This window comes from Xenopus laevis, chromosome 8L, assembly GCF_017654675.1.
Source record: "Xenopus laevis strain J_2021 chromosome 8L, Xenopus_laevis_v10.1, whole genome shotgun sequence".
Taxonomy (NCBI): domain Eukaryota; kingdom Metazoa; phylum Chordata; class Amphibia; order Anura; family Pipidae; genus Xenopus; species Xenopus laevis.
The window spans coordinates 38,156,536-38,177,379 of NC_054385.1; the positions used below are offsets into that span (position 1 = coordinate 38,156,536).

Sequence of the window (20,844 nt, forward strand, 5' to 3'; positions counted from 1 at the left end):
AGGGGGTCGAAGTTTTTTCTTAAAGAGAAAGTACTTCGACTATCGAATAGTCGAACGATTTTTAGTTCGAATCCTTCGATTCGTAGTAGTAGTCGAAGGTCGTAGTAGCCCATTCGATGGTCGAAGTAGCCCAAAAAACACTTTGAAATTCGAAGTTTTTTTACTTCGAATCCATCACTCGAAGTTAGTGAATAAGCCCCCCAGTGTCCGTCGCAACTTCCACATGATTTATGAATACGATTTACAAATTAGTAAATCACAGTCAGGTTACGCTTAAGATTTGCTGGCATCAGTGGGATTGTTTGTTAGTGTGCATTTCGATGCAAGTGAGTTGCGTGTGTAGGTGCAACATGCAAAGGGAGCCGTGGAGGTATAGGTAAGGGACCTGTTATCCAGAATGCTCAGGACCTGGAGTTTTCCAGATAATGGATCTTTCTGTAATTTGGATCTTCATATGTTAAGTGTACTAGAAAATCATGTAAACATTAAATAAACCCAATAGGCTGGCTTTGCTTCTAATAAGGATTAATGATGTCTTAGTTTGGATCAAGTACATGGTACTGTTTCATTATTACAGAGAAAAAGTACATCAATTTTAAAAATTTGGTTTATTTGGATAAAATGCAGTCTAAGGGAGACACCGTTTCCATAATTCAGAGATTTCTGGATAACGGATATCAGGATAATCCCATACCTGTATTACCTTCTCAAGGCTAGTGTTAATTCCACAGCTCCCCTGTGTTGATGTGCCCTGCACTTTAAACCTTGCACCTTATTCAGCAAGTGCAAGCAACCAGAGCTTTGGCAGATGTTTTAAGTATTGATCAGTGTGAATAGACACAGGTAACTTTGTGAATTGTGTTTAAATGAACACAATTCTGAGTTTTACTCCTGCCCTTGGTTTAGTGAACGGCTCCTCTGAAACCTCAAGCATTTAAATGATAAAAACTTCCACCAATCCGCAGCTGCAGCTGAAAACCGTTGTTGGAAACTGTAGTTCTCAATCCAAGCAGATGAGTTGGAATCCGATGACCATCTTTGGTAGCAGTGGAGACTGGAGCAAAACCAATTTTGTAGGGGTTCATTATTTATATACAGTAAACTAAGACTGTCCAACTACAAAGTCTGATCATTAAAAACTGCTGCCATTTTCTTTTCTTTAAAAATAAAACATCTATCTAGCTATTTTATAAAGGATCATCACAAGTAGTGCAATTAAGTAAAACAAAAACACTCTGCTGGTTTTACACATTGTTGGGATAGTTCATTCTGGGCCAAAATAATTGCTTTGAAATCCTTTACAAAAATAGCATAAAACTAATAATAATAATAAAAAAGTAACATTTGTATAAATATAGCTGCACTGTACTGCACAGATGTACAAAATGTCGGGATGATTTGTTTCCAGAACAACCCATGCCAAAATAAAAGCCATTTGCTCTTAACTGTTGAGAATGCAGCCTTTCCAACAAGGGTCAAAGGGTTGTTGTTGCCTTTACTTTAGATGACAAAACCTGTTTGAACCTTCTTTTCAATTCCTGCATGTTTGGTGACCTTGGGCGCCCAAGATGAAGGCCTTTTCTCTTTTCCCCATTGCAGCTAAAGATCACCTTTCCCACGTCTTGGCACAGCTGATAGAAAGCACTGTATACACCTTCATAGTGTTCTCTGGCAGATACCTCTGCATAGAATCCTCCCAATTCATTGGCCAGTAGAAGACCCTCATCAGGAGCCACCTGCCTAGCTCTCAGGAGGTCAGCTTTATTCCCAACCAGAAGAAGTGGTATCTTGGTATTGGGGTGGATTTTGCGCAGATGCTGATACAAAGGTCTGATTACATGGAAGCTATTATAGTCTGTAATGGAGAAGACAAACACATATCCATCTGCCCAGTAGATAGATCTGTTGATTTGCTCCTGGCATGAAATACTGTCTGTATCATCCTGTGGTAGAAAGAAAGACATTAAAAAACTTAAGTACAACATCCAGTAATTTCCCTAGCATCAGGCCTGCACGTATATGCCCAAATTTAGTTGGGAAGTCTGGCTTATTTGTACCATACTGTTTGACAGTAAATCAGGGGACTGTTTTGAAAGATAATCCTGTTATATCCTTGTTGGTCATCTGCCTATTATGTTGGATAGGTGGGCCATTGGTAAGCGAGGAAATGAGCAGGAGCTGGCTTCCACAGATCCATTTAATGGCAAAAATAAGCAAAATAATGCAATTTGTCAATTTCTATGGTGAGGTCTACCTGTCACTTCAGTGTCTGCCACAGGCACTGCATTTCCCATTATTTACTATTTAAAAATAGTCACAGATTAGGGACGCTAAAAAGGAAAGCTACCACTGCAGTTTATTGCCAATAGATTAGCCACAATAGTGCAAGCTATAACATACCTGTATTTATTCTGCAGAATTCTTTACCATACCTGAATTAACAGCTCTAGAAGCTCTCTCTGTTTAGGAAAGCAGCTGACATATTAGCTTGGTGTGACATCACTTCCTGCCTGAGTCTTTCCCTGCTCACTCATAGTTCTAGGCTCAGATTACAGCAGGGAGGAGAAGAGATGGGGGGAAATGGAGACGAAGAGAGGAGCAACTGCGCATGCTCAAGCCTTGGCCCAGGAGGTTTATGCTAAAAACCGTCTGATACAGAAGCTCATGAGGATTCAGAGCAGCATTAATTTGAGGGTTTACTGGTGTATGTATATAGACCTTTCTGATAAAGCTTACATCATTTTCCGTCTCCTTTAATGTAAAATAGCCAATGTGGTTATTTAGCTATTTAATTGTGGTGAAAAAAAAGTGGAGGGATGCTATGTGTGTTGAGCGCTCATGCTAAAATAAGTCCCTCCCACAATGATAAGCCACACCACTGTTATAATAAGCCTCACCCACCAACACTTTTTGGTTTCACCCACTTTAAAGCAAAGCCATTTTGCTATTTCCATTTTTACATTCGGTTTTGATATTTTATTATAGTGAACAGTGTGATGCCCTGTATGCATATTCTTTGGCCTGTAGCGACTCCAAAATGAAAATTGTGCATATGACTTTCCAACCCAACCCTAGTGTTGTCTAATGTCCATGACTTCTACAATTACGTATATGATTCTAACAAATTATCACATATGTATGAACATATTAAGTGATCCCAGAGAAAGTATTTTTAACCAATCCACTCATTTTTCTGCCAAGACTTTGCGTGTGACCTGTATGTTTGGAAGTGCATTATAAACCTTGGGGTGCAACCCCTTGAGAAAAGAAGTCTTGACAGACAGAAGGAATCTTAGTCCTGGCAAAGGAGTTTCTTTCTCTTCAATATCAAATTTACTCTTTTGATCTTTTTGCTGTCTGCAGAACATTGCTGTCGAGGGAACAAATCAGAAGGGGTTATACAACTATGTTTTTAGAAATCCCCCAGAGGTTTAAATAAAAAAAACAGATGCTGTGCATGGACATGAACCAGTGTGATAAACAGTAACATATGTTAATATGTGTTACAAGCAATAAGCACACACCCAACGTTTGTTTTGGAGACCATACTGACCAAGCACATGGTGCTGGAGGCCTTGAGTAATAATATGAGAGAATATGGCCAAAGAGGGGCTTGGGAGTATAGTTATCACTTTATCGTTACACAAACATTGTTTTTACTTTGAAGGTTTTAACTCATCTGGGACAAAGCTGCAAGCCCTGCAAATTCCTAATAATTGAATACCTTCAATGTTAAATGAGAACTAAAGCCTAACTAAAGAAGTGGTTAGAAATATTGTACATTATGTTTTGGGTTTCTGCACCAGGCCAAGGCAACCACAACCTTTTAGCATGGAAGATCTGTGTCTCCAAAGATGCCCTAGTAGCTCCCCATCTTCTTTTCTGCTGATTCACTGCACTCACAATATACAGTACACATAGAATAGAAATGTCACAATATAAGACTGGCAACAAAGAAGACTAGCGCAACTAGCATCAGAATTTAAAGGCATACTGTTTTGGTTTTTTTTCAAAATGCATCAGTTAATAGTGCTGCTCCAGCAGAATTCTGCACTGAAATCCATTTCTCAAAAGAGCAAACAGATTTTTTTATATTTTAAAATCTGAAGCCAGTCTAGACATATTGTCAGTTTCCCAGCTGCCCCCAGTCATGTGACTTGTGCTCTGATAAACTTAAGTCACTCTTTACTGCTGTACTGCAAGTTGGAGTGATATCACCCCTCCCTTTCCCCCCAGCATCCTAACAACAGAATAATGGGAAGGTAACCAGATAGCAGCTCCCTAACACAAGATAATAGCTGCCTGGTAGATAAAGGTACAGCACTCAATAGTAAAATCCAGGTCCCACTGCAACACATTCAGTCACATTGAGTAGGAGAAACAATTGCCTGCCAGAAAGCAGTTCCATCCTAAAGTGCTGGCTCTTTCAGAAAGCACATGACATGACCAGGCAAAATGACCTGAGATGGCTGCTTCACACCAATATTACAACTTGAAAAAATAGACTCGCTGTTTCAAAAATGACATTTTATATTGTAGAGTGAATAATTTGCAGTGTAAACACTGTAATTTAGAAATAAAAACGACATCATAAAAATCATGACAGAATCCCTTTAATAATCAGCCTTGCAGCATCAGCTTGTATTACAGATAAACCTAATTTTCTGCTTGATAATTTGCAACGACCCCTAAGCTTAGCTTCTCAACAGCTGCTCAGAGCCCACTGAGCATGTGAGTGTCGCAGACAAGTTCGAAATCCTGGATCATTGTTGCTATTCAGAAGCTGAAACTATAGGGTGGTGTAATAAGTTTAGCATATACAAACTAGCATTTTTAGCCATATTCATTTTAGGGGTTAGTTGTCCCTTAAACACGACAGAGCTGGGAACCAAAGCACAGAGCTTCATGATCCTGCCGGACCAGACCCCCTCTCCAGATATTTTGAATTGCAATTTATTTGCGGCGTTGCGCATGCGCGCTGAACGGCTCCCTCACTGGGCCGACGCGTCTTAGTAGGGGGGTGGGGGGCCGGAGGGGGGGTCTTGGACAGCAGTCCCGGTATGCCCCGGGCCCCCCAGTCCGACCCTGAAGGCCAATAATTCTTAAAAAATATTACAGTATGTGGGCCCTACTTCGTACCGGAACTTCTAAACTTAGCAAATGATGCAGCCCTGTCTGGGGTACATAGCTCTAGACATCAGAATTCGCATAGGGCCCCAGTTTAGCGATTAAGAGTCACTAGGGGTGCCTTACAAATTGGGTTGCATTTCCTTAAACCTTTCAAATTCCAAACCATGTCTGCCATACTTCTGATTTTAGCTTTAACAGCAACAAAGTCTGGAATTTTGATAAGACATGTGGACTTTTAATATCCACTGCCAAAAATAAAAAAAAGCATATCAAATTATATTTTTGCCTTCTTTTATAATAAAAAAATGGCATAGATGGCATAGCTCCCATTGCAGTGACATTGAGGGGGACTATAGCAGTGGGGCTGAGCTTTTCCCAGAATAAGAGAGAGAAATCCATGTATTCCATTGGGGCTGAAGTAGAAAAACAGAGAAAATTAATTTTACAGCAGGAGCAAAGAATCAGGGCAAGGGTTTAGAATGTGACCAAAATAAATGTGGTGCTTACTATACATAGTTTATTTTTGTAGAATATATTTCACAAAAGAAAATAAGAAGTGACAGCTGAAGGCTTCAGGGGGGCAGGCTTAACAGGTGACGGGAGTTGTGCTGTTGGTGACCTCTGTGAAGAGACCATGAAGGCAGGCATTACATTAGTAACAGTTCATGGGATGTGCATGGCTGCAGGTCACAGTATGACAGGGAGTGGGAATTACAGCCTGTCCAAGTCTGAAGATTATCCTAATTTGGCCATTTCCTCTCCAGTATAAACTCTGCCCAGGATTCATTCCTAATATCTCCAGACTGTCAGCAGCTGCTTGTGTCAGGCCTGGGATAGTCCTTGGAGTTAAGTCGTGAGAACATAACGTTTTCAGCCTCAGAAGGGTGACGTAAGGGAAAACTCTCTCCCTGTCAAAGGTTATTGCCTGCAGTGTCAGATACACTTCTCATTAGTGGGAGCTCAGCTCTGCCAAAGCACTTTAACTCACAACTCAATGCCTGACTTCCCACAGTGACCTCTAGTTTAAATACCAATAGATTTGGGGGGTTAAAAGTTAAATAAAAGCTGAGGGCTCCCACATATTTACATTATTCAGTTACAAATGTCAAGTTTCCAAGCCATCTACACTATGGAAGGCTCATCCTAGTTATTCCCTCTTCTCAAACTGCACACAGGAAGCTGACTATAAGGAATGGTTTAGCTGTAGTTTTGTTGTTTTTTAGGCCAGGGGTCCCCAACCTTTTTCACCCGTGTGCCACATTCAAATGTAAAAAAGTCCCTGGATGTGCCAAATAAGGGCTGTGATTTACTATTGGTAGCCCCTATGTGGACTTTTAGCCTACAGGAGGCTCTGTTTTGCAGTACACCTGGTTTTATGCAACTAAACTTGCCTCCAAACCTGGAATTCAAAAATAAGCACCTGCTTTGAGGCCACTGGGAGCAACATGCAAGGGGTTGGTGAACAATATGTTGCTCACAGGCCACTGGTTCGGATTGTGTTTTAGACCATACATCCCCACCACACAGAACTGGGTTTCAGGAAAATGTAAGGGCTCATTCATACTACAGCCTCGAATACAGTTTGTATGTTCTCCCAAGTTCTCTGTAAGTTTCCCCTGGGTACTCCCACACACCAGGTATTCTGCTTCTTCCCAATGGTACACCCACAGTTCTCTGCTGTAGCGATTTTGGGGAAGCAGTAGTCTCCTGCGGTGGAGCACATTTGAGACAGCCTAGTGCCAAGGAATTAGGTCTAAAATAGACCAGTTTAAAATAGAATTTTATCTTTTAGAGTTATGCATACCTCCCAACATTTTGGAAGTAAAAAGAGGGGCACGTAGCGCAGCAATTTTGACCACACCCCTTTCTGTGGCCACACCCCCTAATTACCATGTTTGTTTTAAAAAATTTGGCAGGTTATGAAAGTTTGAAAATATTTCTCCTTATCTAAACTGTGTTTTTGTGTCTCAGAATTGTTACAAAGTATCTTATTTGCGCACCTCTTAGGTGTTCTGGGCTCTCTGCTAAAAGCCAATTAAGTGAGAAACTTTGTTTCTTTTTCTGGCTGTTCAGTGCAGAGAAAAGAGGGACTTTCCAGTACAAATGAGGGACTGCGGGTTGAGCTGTCAAAAGAGGGACTGTCCCTCCGAAAAAGGGACAGTTGGGAGGTATGGTTATGCACCCTGTGTGTTTGCTGTTGGTGTGGCTAACCGCCATAACTTTATGAAGTGTCGGACTGGGCTGGCTGTACACCGGGATAAAACTCAGTGGGCCCAGACCTGCCCTCCTGCCGAAAACTGCCCCTTGCCAATTGCAGCAAGAATTAACAGCCTCGGGTATCAGCCTCATGACTGGGGTAGGGGCTTTTGAGGTGCCAGCCACTGTGGGCTTGATGCACCCCAGGCTGACACTGACTTTGTGGTTAGAATGGCAGTGGCTTGCTGTTTTCTGGGTTCTTCTGGGAATCCAGGTTCTAATGGATATCACTCCATTGGAGAGAATTTCTTGTTTTTGCTGTATATACAGTACCTAGAGACATCGACCAGCCCCATGTCATGAGGGAGATCCAGCCCCGTTTTTTTAGGCCTGTATTCCTTATCCCACTAAATGATAACATGAAATAGGGTCTCAAAAAGGCCAGGAGTGGATCATTATCTCCCTCATAACATGGGACTGGTTGACGTCTCTGCATACCAAAAATTTATGTTGCATAATTGACTTCATCTGAAAAGCAGGTTACTTGTGCATAATCCTCCCTTTAACTATGCATCATTTCAAGGGTACTTTAATAAGGGGTTAATATTCCTTCTCTTATCCTGCTGGCTTCACTGTAGGTCTGCAAAGAGTATGGGGGGGGTAGACCTTAGCCAAATACAACAAATAATCTAAATAATTTAAGTATAAAGCAGTAAAACAGCACACGTTTTTTTTCACTACCCTCGAGTAAACAAATTGGATCATGTTATAAACTATAGCTGAAGTGGTGAGCGGAATGGCTGGAGTGAAAGAAATACGTCAGAAACTGGAGGAATAGTTACGCACTTGAGGGTATTAACTCGCTCAGGGGATTCTCTATGATGAATCTCTTTTCTTGTGGTTCTTAGATTTTTTCAGCTAATATTGCTGTACCAGCAACGAATCCCCACACTGCAGTATTACAGAGCTTCTGGTCCTATGTAAGGTTCCTAATGGCACATTTAATTTTCACTACACATATTCAAAAAAAAATATTTAAGGGGGTTATTTACTACACCTCTTTTTTTCTGTTCAAGGTTTATTTGTTCAAAAACTACAATTTTTAAAGAACAAAAAACTCACATTTTTGACCCCGAAGCTGCTAAAAGTCCAAATCCAAAAATCTGCCATCTCAAATCTGCCAAGTTCATGTAGAAGTCAATTGGAGATGTCCCTTTTACAATTTGAAGATATTGTGATCTGCACTGGGGTTTGTCTGAAAAATTCAGGTTTTTTTGGCAATAACCTGAAAAAATCTAGTGATTCAGGCATCAAACCCAAAAGATTGTGATTCGAGTTTTTATCAAGTCTTTTCCCGACCTGACTTTTTTGAGTTATTTTTTGATAAAATCATGGATAGAAGTTTGGTTGAGCTTGATTTAATAAAAAAGTGAGATAAATTTGAGTTCTAGTAAATAACCCCCTTAAGGTCAGCAGCTTATTGGGCAGTGTATGGGCCCTCCGACGGGCTTCCCTGATCAATATCTGTCCAAAAGTTGGGCAGATGTCGATCGGCCAGGCTTTAATATCCTGGATGATCGTTGGGCCCTAGGGGCCTTAGGGAGCGATTTGTTTGTTTGGTTACCCCGCCAAATGAGCGGATCACTATATGTATACCCAACCAGGACCGCTATCAGAAATCGCAGGGCCCCGTACGACAAAATTTCCTGGGCTGCGCCCACCTGCAGGTCCGCCCTCCCCACCACACATTAAAAAAACAAAAAAAATATTGGTGGCTAGGACCCCACATGAGAAAAAAAAATTGGTGGCCAGCCCCCCCCTCATTATAAGAAAATTGGTGGCCAGGGCCCCTTAAACGTCCATGTCTTCCCGAAGTCAGCAGCTCTCAGAAAGATGGGGGGTCCGGCTAATCAAGTAAGTGTGGCCCCCTACAACTCTCCCCCCTGTCCCCCCCTGATGGCTGCCCTGTACCCAACTGTAGCGTTTTAGGAATTAATTTGTTACAGGCAGCATTTGCCATAGGCAGACGTTCCCTTTAAACTAATCGGCCCAAATGTTGGCCCTGCTTTGCTGCATGTGCTTCTTAAGGTGGCCATACACTGTGAGATCCGCTCATTTGGCGATGTCGTCAAATGAGCGGATCTCTCCCCGATATGCCCCCCTTGAGGTGGGCAATATCGGGCTGATCCGATCGTGGGCCCTAGGGCCCAACGATCGGATCCTAACAAATAGCAATGGGCGGTCGGATTGCGGGACCGCATCAACGAATAGATGCGGCCCCGATCCGACGGGATTATTTGTCCCATCCGATCGAGATCTGGCCGACTTTCGGCCAGATCTCGATCGGTGAAGCCCGTCGGGGGGCCCCATGCACGGGCCTATAAACTGCCGACACAGTCTGTCGGCAGCTTTTATCGGCCCGTGTATGGCCACCTTTAGTCGTATGATTTAATAGACAGGTCAATAGGAAGCACTCCAGTTAAATTTGTTTGGTTAAAGTCAACCCTTTTCCCTAATTCCTTGGCACTAGGCTGTCTCAGTATAAATAGATTATATAAGAAGCACCATTTTCACATTCCTTTCTGTAAACTCTTCAAAGTGGGATCCTTAGCTCATTGTTTGTATTATGCCTGTTTGATGTCTGCTGTGCGTGTTGGTTCTATGGCTGCTGAGGAACTACATCTCCCAGCATTCCCTTTTAACTCATCTAGAAGAGGTGAAGACAGCTGCACTTGTGTGAAAGTCCTAGTTCTAATGTCCACACACAGGAAAATCTATTTTTAAGCCTATCTCTTGGGTGCCAGCCCCTATAACACCAGTGACCAGCCAGCAGTCCTTAGCTATTGTTTATTTATAACTCAAATAATCTCCCTATAGCCAGGCTGGAAATTCTTGGATTTTAGATTATTGGACCTATTAATCTATTGGAATATACCCTGTATGTCTTTCCATATACAGATATGGGACCTGTAATCCAGAATGCTCGGGACCTGGGGTTTTCCGGGTAACGGATCATTCTGTAATTTATATCTTCATATCTTATGTCTACTAGAAAATCATGCAAACCCAGTAGGCTGGTTTTGCTTCTAATAAGGATTAATTATTAAATATCTTAGTTTGGATCAAATACAATGGGGTATATTCATCAAAGAGTGAAGTTAATAGTGAAGTTCCGCCACTACAGTGAAATTCCACCACTTTCCATTCATTTCTATGGGATTTTTTAAAGGTGTATTTATCACTTTCACCCATTGATAAATATGCCTTTCAAAATCCCATAGAAATGAATTGTGAGCTGCGGAATTTCACTCTAGTGGCGGAACTTCACTCTTTGATAAATTTACCCCAATGTCCTGTTTTATTATTACAGAGAAAAAGGAAATCATTTTTTAAAATCTGGATTATTTGTATAAAATTGAGTCTATGGGAGACAAACTTTGGAGCTTTCTGCTTAACGGGTTACCCATACCTTTTCCTGAAAAATGGTGTGACTCGGGTGAGATAGCACAGTCCCAGTGCCTGTGAAATAATACTGTTAGCAAGGTCAAGTAAGCTTCCTAGATGTGCCTTTCAATTAGGAGAATCCCATGCACCCAACTTGTTCTGAGCAATTCCCTAATGATAAATTGAGTCTTGTTGTCTGTATAGCAGCTCTTAAAGCTCATTTATGATTACGAACACAGTGCCATGTGTAAAGTCTAAAATTCAGATGCAAATTGCACAATGCAGTGTTTTCCCCAACATCCAAGCATTATTGTGTTGCCCTAAGTAGTGTCCACTGCAGACGCAGGATTTACCAGTACAGGCACAAATTTTTGCACCTGTTTTAGCAAATTGCATGCAATTATTATAGGGGGGTGGTGTCATTTCCAGCATTCCAATATGTGCAGCGGGAATAAAGGCTTGCCAAAAACTGCCAAGGTCATTCTGGGATAACCATTGTGTTATAGCTGCCAGTAATTCCAGGGATCCCTTAAATCAATGCATGTGATTGTTATCAAATTCACAATTCATCAGTGTGGGCACATGCTAAGGAACACATGCTAAAGAACACAAGTACTTTTATGAATAGCATCTTTGCTCACTTAATTTTGGTCCATGTTTGCTTCTTTAAATGCGCCCTCTTGAGCGATTAAGTACCTGCTTGCACCTAGTACCGAGTCTATTTGCCATCAGGTTTTAGATATTAACTTATTGTCTCTGCATAGGCAATTTCTAGTATTCGACCTGCAGCTATCATTGTGGTTATCGGTTGACTAATTCTCGGAGGCTGCAATCACTGTTCTCTACTCTTTTCCTGCAAGAGAATCTGCGCAGTCGTTTCTAGCTGGAAATAAAATCTCAAAAGTAAATTGTGTGGCACTGACTGAACCAAGTCTGCAGAGTCCTGCTATATAAGAGCATGGCAGCACCATATATGCTTTCCATGCCAATAGGATGTAAAATATGTATCATTTACTTTTAATCATCTTCTACATCCCAGTGTATTTATGTAGCATGCAATGCACCGAATTCCCTGACACAGTTGTAAACCTGTCCAAACCAGGCATTTGAAAAGAATATTTCCCTTAACTTGTGTTAATTTATTGTCCCTATCCTTTGAAAAGGATCCATAAACCCACATCATGCCTTTGGATACCGTCTGACATACTTGAATTACATATCTGCAGCTCTGCAGACTCAAAAACACACTGACCAACTTATACACATACAAATCTTCATGGTGAGTTTATACAAAAAGATCCAGTTAAACTGAGTTACTGAATGATGTCACTGTCTGTGATTTTGGCTTAGATGAAACATAGCCAGCAAAGTGGTGCCTGGCAAGATGTTGGACCAAAGAGGGGTCATCAACTCAAAATGTATAATATAACAACAGGTGCAAAGTTTGATCCAGATCTAGCAACCCATAGCAACCAATGAGATGTTTAAATTAGAAGCCAAATAAATGATTGCTTTCCAAAAGTTTCTAAAACTGGGCAAGATTTTGCACCTAATATTGCATTAGCCCAAAGTCTCCAGCACAAAGCGTAGAACACAATTCACATGGGTGCAGGGGAGCCCTGTAAATAATGGCAGCTATAGGCAGTTTTTAAATACAGGAACTTACAAGTACATCTCCTGGGACTCTCCAGTTTACATTTTCTGGATGAGGGGCAAACTAGGGTCATTTCAGGGGACATCAATGTGCATCCCACCACCAAAGGCAGTGTTACATATGCAACTCTTTTCGCTCCATTGTAAAAACAAATTTCACGTTTCTTTTGCATGTTGTTTCTATTGGCTCTAATATTTGTGCCAGTGGAATCATGTTGAAACTGTGTTACTAACAACACACACTCAGGATAGGAATGCTCACATTGACACTATCAACCCTTGCATGCAAATCATGAAGCAGGCAGATATCTGCCTCCTATATTAGACAGATGCATGAGGAATATGTTGATGCTTTATAAATAAACAATACTGTTTAAGAATATTGCATTTAGTAACTTAGTCCTTCTGTGTGTTACTGTAAATATGTATAGCAAACCTTCCAACAGCAAGCCTCTGAATTACCTTGACTGACCTTCAGCAGCCCTCAGTACTTAAATGGCACTTAGAAGAGATCACATTACCAAGGATGCAAATGTTCCCTTAATGTTCTGCTAAAGAGGCCAGTTAGATAAAAAGCCAAGCACTTCACATTGATCCCTCCTTTTAGAAACATCTTGAATAAACTTAAACGTATAGTATTATAGTACTATATTTTGTGTGTCATCTTGACTGTGCCGACAGTGTCTGTAGTAGCCAGGCCCAGATTTGCAGCGAGGCCAGAAAGGCCAGGGCCTAGGGTGGCATAAAGTAAGGGGCGGCATAAAGTAAGGAGCGGCATGCCGCATGGGTCGTTTGCCTGGTTCTGGAGCGATAAGCACTCGGCACTTAGCGCTCCAGTAAAAAAAAGAATTGCACATGAGCGCGATCCTAAAGGAGGGAGGGTGCCAGAGGACGTGGCCTCTGGGTGCCCTTGGGGGAAAAACGGTTCTGATAGTAGCAGTGAATAGTAGCAGTGAAGATACTATCCCCTGAAAAGGGAATGTAGCAATGAAGTAACTTCGGGGGCCTTGCCTCCCACCAAACTTTTTTTTTCACCCCCTCAACCCCAGACATGCTAGGGAGGAACTATGGGTGTGGGATAGCAGATGTAGTAGGGAGAGATGGTGCCTATAGAAGCAGTGGGGATAATAGTCTCTGGAGAGGGAGTGTGACTGTGGGATAGCAGGTATAGTAGGGAGAGATGGTGCCTATAGTAACAGTGGGATAATAGTCTCTGGGAAGGGAGTGTGACTATGGGATAGCAGGTATAGTAGGGAGAGATGGTGCCTATAGTAACAGGGGGATAATAGTCTCTGGGAAGGGAGTGTGACTGTGGGATATCAGGTATAGTAGGGAGAGATGGTGCCTATAGTAACAGTGGGATAATAGTCTCTGGGAAGGGAGTGTGACTGTGGGATAACAGGTATAGTAGGGAGAGATGGTGCCTATAGTAACAGGGGGATAATAATCTCTGGGAAAGGACTGTAACTGTGGGGTAGCATATAAATATGTATTTATACTCTACATTACCAAATCTATGACTAACAGCTTACCTCCATTGATACATATGGTGTGTCTTGCACTTGAAGAGAGATTTGTTCTCCATCAATTGTAACCTTTCTGGAATATAAGGCTCCTAAATATTAATCAAAATAAATACATTATTTATAAATTAGCTTTACACAGATCACTGAATACAACATTAAACAAAAGTATTTTTTAATATGAAAATCCTAATGCAAGTGGAGTTACATCATTTTTATATGTATATAATACACAAGAGCAAATTTCATCCTTATAAACGGTGATTAGTGATGTCATCAGCTATAATCGGTGCTTAGTGATGTAATTTGTGCCACATGACTCACTGAAACTCATGTATTATAATAAATACAATAGCCCCTGTTGTACAATATAAGGGTATTAGAAGTCACCTTCAGTCTTGTCTAGGGATGCACCGAATTCACTATTTTGGATTCGGCCGAACCCCCGAATCCTTCACAAAAGATTTGGCCGAATACCAAACCGAATCCGAATTTGCATATGTAAATTAGGGGTGGGAAGTGGAAAACATTTTTTACTTCCTTGTTTTGTGACAAAAATTCATGCAATTTCCCTGCCCGTCCCTGATTTACATATGCAAATTCGGATTTGGTTCGGTATTCGGCCAAATCTTTTGTAAAGGATTCCGGGGTTCGGCCAAATCCAAAATAGTGGATTAGGTGCATCCCTAGACAAGACTGAAGGTGACTTCTAATACCCTTATATTGTACAACAGGGGACAGCCTGGCAGAAGCATTCGGCCGAATCTGAATCCTGTTGAAAAAGGCCGAATTCTAGCTGAATCCAGATTCAGTGCATGCCTAGTCTCTTTATGAGGTCATGGAACTCCTTGGTGACTTACTGTATAATATTCTTGTATTTTATAATAGGAGGTACATTATACACTATACACACGCATATATATATATAGATATATAGATATACGGTATATATATTCAATAGGATTCCAGAGATATATATATCTCTGGAATCCTATTGAATGAACACGTTGTTGTATAGAATAAAGGACAGTCCATGTCAAGAAATAATGTTTATAGATAGATATATTGATGGCGTGCAGCAGTGAGATTGATTGAGGCGATCTCTAAATGTGTAGAATATTATTTACATTTGTCTTCTTAAAGTGGTTGCCCACCTTTAAATTAACTTTTAATATGATGTAGAGAGTGATACTCTGAGACAATTTGCAATTGGTTATCATTTATTATTGTTTGTGGTTTTTGAGTTATTTATCTTTTTATTCAGCAGCTCTCCAGTTTGCAAGTTCAGAAATCTGGTTGCTCAGGCCCAAATTACCCCTACCCATTTATCGAATATGAGACTGGAAAATGAATAGTGAGGTCCTGAATAGAAAAATAAGTAAAAAAAAATAGCAATAACAATACACTTGTCTTACATTTGATCTTTCGATGGGGTCGGTGACCCCCAGTTGAAATCTGGAAAGAGTCAAATAATTTGAAAGCTACAAAAAAGAAAAAATGAAGGCCAATTGAAAAATTGCTTCGAATCAGCCATTCTATAACATACTGAACGTTAACTTAAAGGTGACCCATCCCTTTAATGTGACAGGGTAATGTGATAGTGTTTGCTTTCTTTCTGGAGTCACTCCCCATTCACAGCACTTTATTGTTCTACTGTAGTGCATGGAAGCAATTCAACCAAGACAAGCAGGATGGCTAGATAATGTATAATTTTCCTTTCTTCTAGTTCACCCTTGCATCACGAGACGGCTGTGGAATATAGCTGGGGATTTTTGGTTTACAATATATGATGCATGAAAGGTATAATCAGGGGTGGTCTTGTCAATGTGGTGAGGCACTTGGCCTAAGGCAGTGGGATTTGGAGGAAACATACAAGCCAGTATGTATTTTGGCAGATCTTTCTCTGGGGCTCTTAAACAAATCTAAAAATCCAGTTTGTCTGTACTTATGTCATCACAACAGGAGCACTGACATGTCTACACAGACTTTTCCTTGTCATTAGACGTCTGCTGAGACAGGAAAATTCCTTTTGTCATATGTATTCACTGTCATATTTAGATGAACTCAGTGACCTTCATGCTAAATTGTAAATGCTATACTGGTATGGGATCTCTGCTTCAGAAACTCATTATACAGAAAGCTCCAAATACTGCAAAGTCAGTTCCCATATAGAGTCCTGTTGATTCAACAATTCTTCATTTGTGACTGATTTGCTTTTTCTCTGTAATAATAAGAGAGCAAATTGTACTTAATGGTAGCTAAGCTGCACAAATCCACGTTTGTGGCAAAACAATTCCTAATGTATAAATATCTTTCAGTAGCCTTAACTCATGGTGCTCCACATTTCAGAAAGACCCCTCATTTTGCAAGATAATGTCAGTCAGAGCTCAAGCATAAGAAGACCGGGTGTAACCTATGACTGTGAGGTCATGCATAGATTATTTAGGTAACTATTTTTTTAACCTGTGGCCCTATTCTTCTCAGTTGACTGCTCCCACCACCTTTCTGGTGGGCAGTGGGCCAGTTTTTTTGCACTTTGCACACTGCCATCCTACTTTAGAGAACAGGAGCCAATGCTGGACTCGGCCAGTGTGAAAACCTGGTGGGCCCAGACAACCTCCCAATTGTGGCTGCATGAGAGATTAAAAGGTACATGTGGTGGAAGGGGGGCTAGCGGCATCACATATTCCTTGGAGGAACTAAAGGTGACCTCACAACTGGGGTGGGGGGCCCTGGGGTGTTGGGGCCCCTAAGGTGACAGCCCCAGTGGGCCCGGACCCCCCAGTCTGACACTAATTATTGTAGGTGTTTCAGTGCACAAGGACCTGCGACTGCCCCTATCATATGAATGCAGTGCTGCCTAAATTTGGCATAGCTGTATTCAAGATGGGTGACCAGTGGAAACGGATAGACGTCCCCATCTCCTGACCCCTAAACATCACCTAACTGGCACTTCATTCAAATGTATAAATTACAGAGTGGCAACAGAAGCAGGCCACAATGGGATCTTTGTAAATGATCCCTAATTTCTGAAACAGAAATGGCATCAGATCTTAACATAAACAATAAACTACTTGAGACCCATTAAGTTGCACAAACCAGACTTTATAGCAGTACTTTATACTACAGTTCTGGGAAATGTGGGTTATTTACATGAGCACATTATTAATATATATATATATAGTGAATAAAGTACCCCCACTTGTAAAATATAAGGATATTATAAGTTACCAAGGAGTTCCATGACCAAATAAAAACACGAGGCCGAAGGCCGAGTGTTTTTATACAGGTCATGGAACTCCGAGGTAACTTCTAATATCCTCATATTTTGCAACTGGGGGTACTTTATTTGTTATAATACACAAGTTTCAGTGAGTCATGTGACAGAAATGACATCAGAACTCACCGAACTCACAAGATATTCATGGCTTTAGTGTATTTTATATATATATATATATATGTATATATATATATATACTGTCGGGTAAACAGCCTTTGCATTCCCAGCCAAACTCACCAGCATTTGCCTCATAGTCTCCAATAAACCTCTTGGTGAGAAACCTGACGACCAGCGCTGTGTCAAGAAAAAATAAAAAAAAGTACTGTAACCGGATCAATATAGAAGACACTAGAGTAGCATCGTTTTTTTAGCCTGAACCTTGAATGGGGTTTTTCACCTTTAAGTTGACTAAGTTAACTTTTAGTATGAAGTAGAAGTGATATTCTGAGACAATTTGTAATTGTTTTTCATTTTGTAGGATTTGTGGTTTTTGAGTTATTTACCAATTTATTCAGCAGCTGCCCAGTTTCTAATTTCTGCAATCTGGTTGCTAGGGTCTAAATTACTCTAGCAACCATGTATTGATTTGAGACTGGAATAAGACTGGGTCTGACTGGAAAGATGATTAAAAAGTAGCAATAACACTACATGTATAGCCTTACAGAGCATTTGTCCATCCTGTCATAGTTTCCCTTCATGCAGAGTAAGTTTGGGTTGTCATTAGTCCATGGTCGGTAGAGTTTGCAGCAACCCCCAGTCCTGGCCTCTGACTGTTTATAAATCATATCTGTAATTTCCCAAATGAGACTCTGTTACTCAGACATTGCAAGTCCCTGGTTTTGATAATTCTGTGGGATATTACTTTCTAAAACTACAGAGACTGGCTGTCAATGAGCTACAATTTGCCCGACCTCTATCTTGCTTTCCTGCTGTGATCTTTCAATGCAAAAGAAGTACAGGTATGGGATCTGTTATCCAGAATGCTTGGGCCTGGCCGGTTTTCCAGATAAAAGATATTTTCATAATTTGGGTCTACTAAAAAATCATTTAAATAATAATCAAAGCCAATAGGATTGTTTTTCCTCTAGCAAGGCAGGCTTAATAATATCTTAGCTGAGATTAAGCCCCAGGTACTGTTTTATTATTAAAGAGAAAAAGGATATAATTTTTCAAAAATTATATATTTGATTATAATGGAGATGGCCCTCCCGTAATTCAAAGCTTTCTGGTTTCCGGATAACGGATCCTGTGATCAGGATTTTGCATGCACATTCACACAGCCAGCATCCTTGCCGCCACAAGGGTTTCTTTCTTTTTCATATGTACTTATAAAAAAAAAAAGAATGAGGATTCTCATTGCCATAACACTTAAATATAAAGTTTTTATTATAAACCAATCTATGCAAACAAGAGTTATGGCTGAGGATACATTGATTGTAAATGTTAATCCCGGCATCAGTTAATCAAATATCCTTGCAACAGAATTTAATATGTACATTTGTGTATGTGTGTGTGTGTTTATTCTGGACTATGCAGAACTGTCTAGAATTTGAAAATTGGAACAGTCCAAATGCTGCAAACAAGTGTGAAGTACCTTACTATAAGAATGACCTATATCAGTACAGGTATGGGACCTGTTATCCAGAATGCTCGGGACCTGGGGTTTTCCGGATAATGGATCTTTCCGTAATTTGGGTCTTCATGCTACTAGAAATTCATTTAAATATTAAATAAACCGAATAGGCTGGTTTTGCTTCCAATAAGGATTAATTATATGTTAGTTGGGATCAAGTACAAGGTACTGTTTTATTATTACAGAGAAAAAGGAAATCTTTTCTAAAAATTTTGATTATTTGGATAAAATGGAGTCTATGGGAGACAGCCATTCTGTAATTCGGAGCTTTCTGGCTATCGGGTTTCCGGATAAGGGATCCTATACCTGTATACTTTTTTCTTGGCTGATTGACAAGCAATTAGGTATTACAGGTATGGAAGTTATTATTGGGAAACACATTATCCAGAAAGCTTTGAAGTTACGCATTGCAATTTACTAGTGTTCTTCTTTTTCCCTATCATAATAAGACACTACCCCATACTTGTTAGTAACTATGCATGCAAAAGTATCCTAATGGGTTGACGTGATAGGTTTTTTTAAAGACTTAACATTTTCCAGAATAAACGGATGAGGCATAACGAGGAATGAGCTTCAATGATCCGAGGTAAAAGAGAAAAGGGGGAGTGAGGATACAGAGTGAAGTGACCAGGCAATGATTTGAGTTTATATGTGTGTGTAAACAAATGCACAGGGTTATACTGTTACATGTGACTAAAACTATTCAGCAGATCCCAGGCATTCTGGATAATAGATCCCATACCTATACATTCTTACAATGATACTAAGAGAAAATGTAACTATTTACAAAAAAAAAAACAATATTCTTACCTGTTTTGCCAACCCCACTGCCCCCCAGCACTACAATCTTGATGTTCTTATTAGGGGCACAGTCCAAGATGGGATACTCAGGGATAGGAACAAGGAGATAGTTGTTGGAATACTGGGACATAGTCTGTTGCACTGAGGCAAGTGCGTTATCCAAAAGGAGCGTTGACTTAGGGTCTCTTTGCCTTTCAGGTTCCTGAACTGAAACTTCTTGAAGCTTGAAACATTGTTAAGAAGTAGGTCAGACTCTTCTCCTGCGGCTCAGGGACCTAATCAGAGGCAGAGGGGAACATTCTTCCTCCACTCAGAGTGAAAACTGATTCCTCCACTCGCCAGCCAATCACAAGAAGAGACTTGACATTCCACAGGGAGGGCTGCTAGGAAATGTTGCTTTTAACTGTATCTTTCTCAGAGCCTTCCATAGAACTCATTCATAGAATTCACATAATTTTAGTTGACAATCGGATTAAAATATGTTAAAATATTACAAATTTCAGGAAATTAAATTCAGGCTCAGGAATTTTAATTAAAGTGCAAAAAGCCAGAAGTGGCCTTTTTTTGTGCAGAACTATCTGTAGAGCACATGCAGTTTAGTCAAAATATTCCACAGTGCTTACAATCTAAGGTCCCTAGACAATTAACTTGCCAGTGTGTTGTAGGAGTGTGGAAGGAATCCGCATTCCCCTGAGAAAACCCACACAAACACAGGGAGTATATGCCAACTCTTCATATAAAGAGCCCTGGTTAAAATTGAGGACCTCGGTGCTGCAATGCTACCCCATGTTAATTCAATGTTCTGTAGCCTGTGCTTGGATTTAAGCATAGGACACCCCTGCATTGACACGCCTGCTTCTCTACAAAAGTGTGAAAAACACTAAAATATTTAGTTTAATTGCATGAATGACACCTTACTTACTACTGCCAAGCATTTATTCATACAAAAAATGGCCTTTTTAGCTGCTGCACTCTCATATATATATATATATATATTTATATATATATATATATATATGTCTATATACTGTATATATATTCCCAGAACAGTTAGCAACCCTAGTCCTGTTATAATTACTATTTACATATACAGGTATAGGATCCATTATCCAGAAACCTGTTATCCAGAATGTTCTGAGTTACAGGAAGACCATCTCCCATGGATTCCATTATAAACTAATAAT

General features: G+C 40.4%; 1 protein-coding gene across 2 annotated transcripts; it reads right to left on the bottom strand.

Moving 5' to 3' along the window:
* Positions 1–529: 529 nt before the first annotated feature.
* On the bottom strand, positions 530–20,044 carry LOC108698376 (ras-like protein family member 11A-like). Of its 2 annotated transcripts, XM_018229807.2 has the most exons (4): positions 19,670–20,041; positions 17,464–17,520; positions 13,956–14,038; positions 530–1,943 (listed from the first exon to the last, which is right to left on the bottom strand). In XM_018229807.2, the coding sequence occupies exons 1-4, from the start codon at positions 19,788–19,790 to the stop codon at positions 1,476–1,478; spliced, it is 729 nt and encodes a 242-aa protein (XP_018085296.1). In that variant the 5' UTR covers positions 19,791–20,041; the 3' UTR covers positions 530–1,475. The 2 variants fall into 2 exon arrangements, with proteins under 2 accessions (XP_018085296.1, XP_018085297.1); XM_018229808.2 differs by lacking the exon at positions 17,464–17,520 and having other exon boundaries at positions 19,670–20,044.
* Positions 20,045–20,844: the final 800 nt, after the last annotated feature.

What these genes read in the sequence shown, in the direction of transcription:
- LOC108698376 (XM_018229807.2), bottom strand. Translation starts at nt 19,790, where the DNA reads ATGTCCCAGTATTCCAACAACTATCTCCTTGTTCCTATCCCTGAGTAT. An exon ending in AGACTATGAGGCAAATGCTG is followed by an intron (nt 14,039 to 17,463) that starts GTGAGTTTGGCT and finishes ATTAATATTTAG; the next exon opens with GAGCCTTATATTCCAGAAAG. An exon ending in CACCATATGTATCAATGGAG is followed by an intron (nt 1,944 to 13,955) that starts GTAAGCTGTTAG and finishes TTTCTACCACAG; the next exon opens with GATGATACAGACAGTATTTC.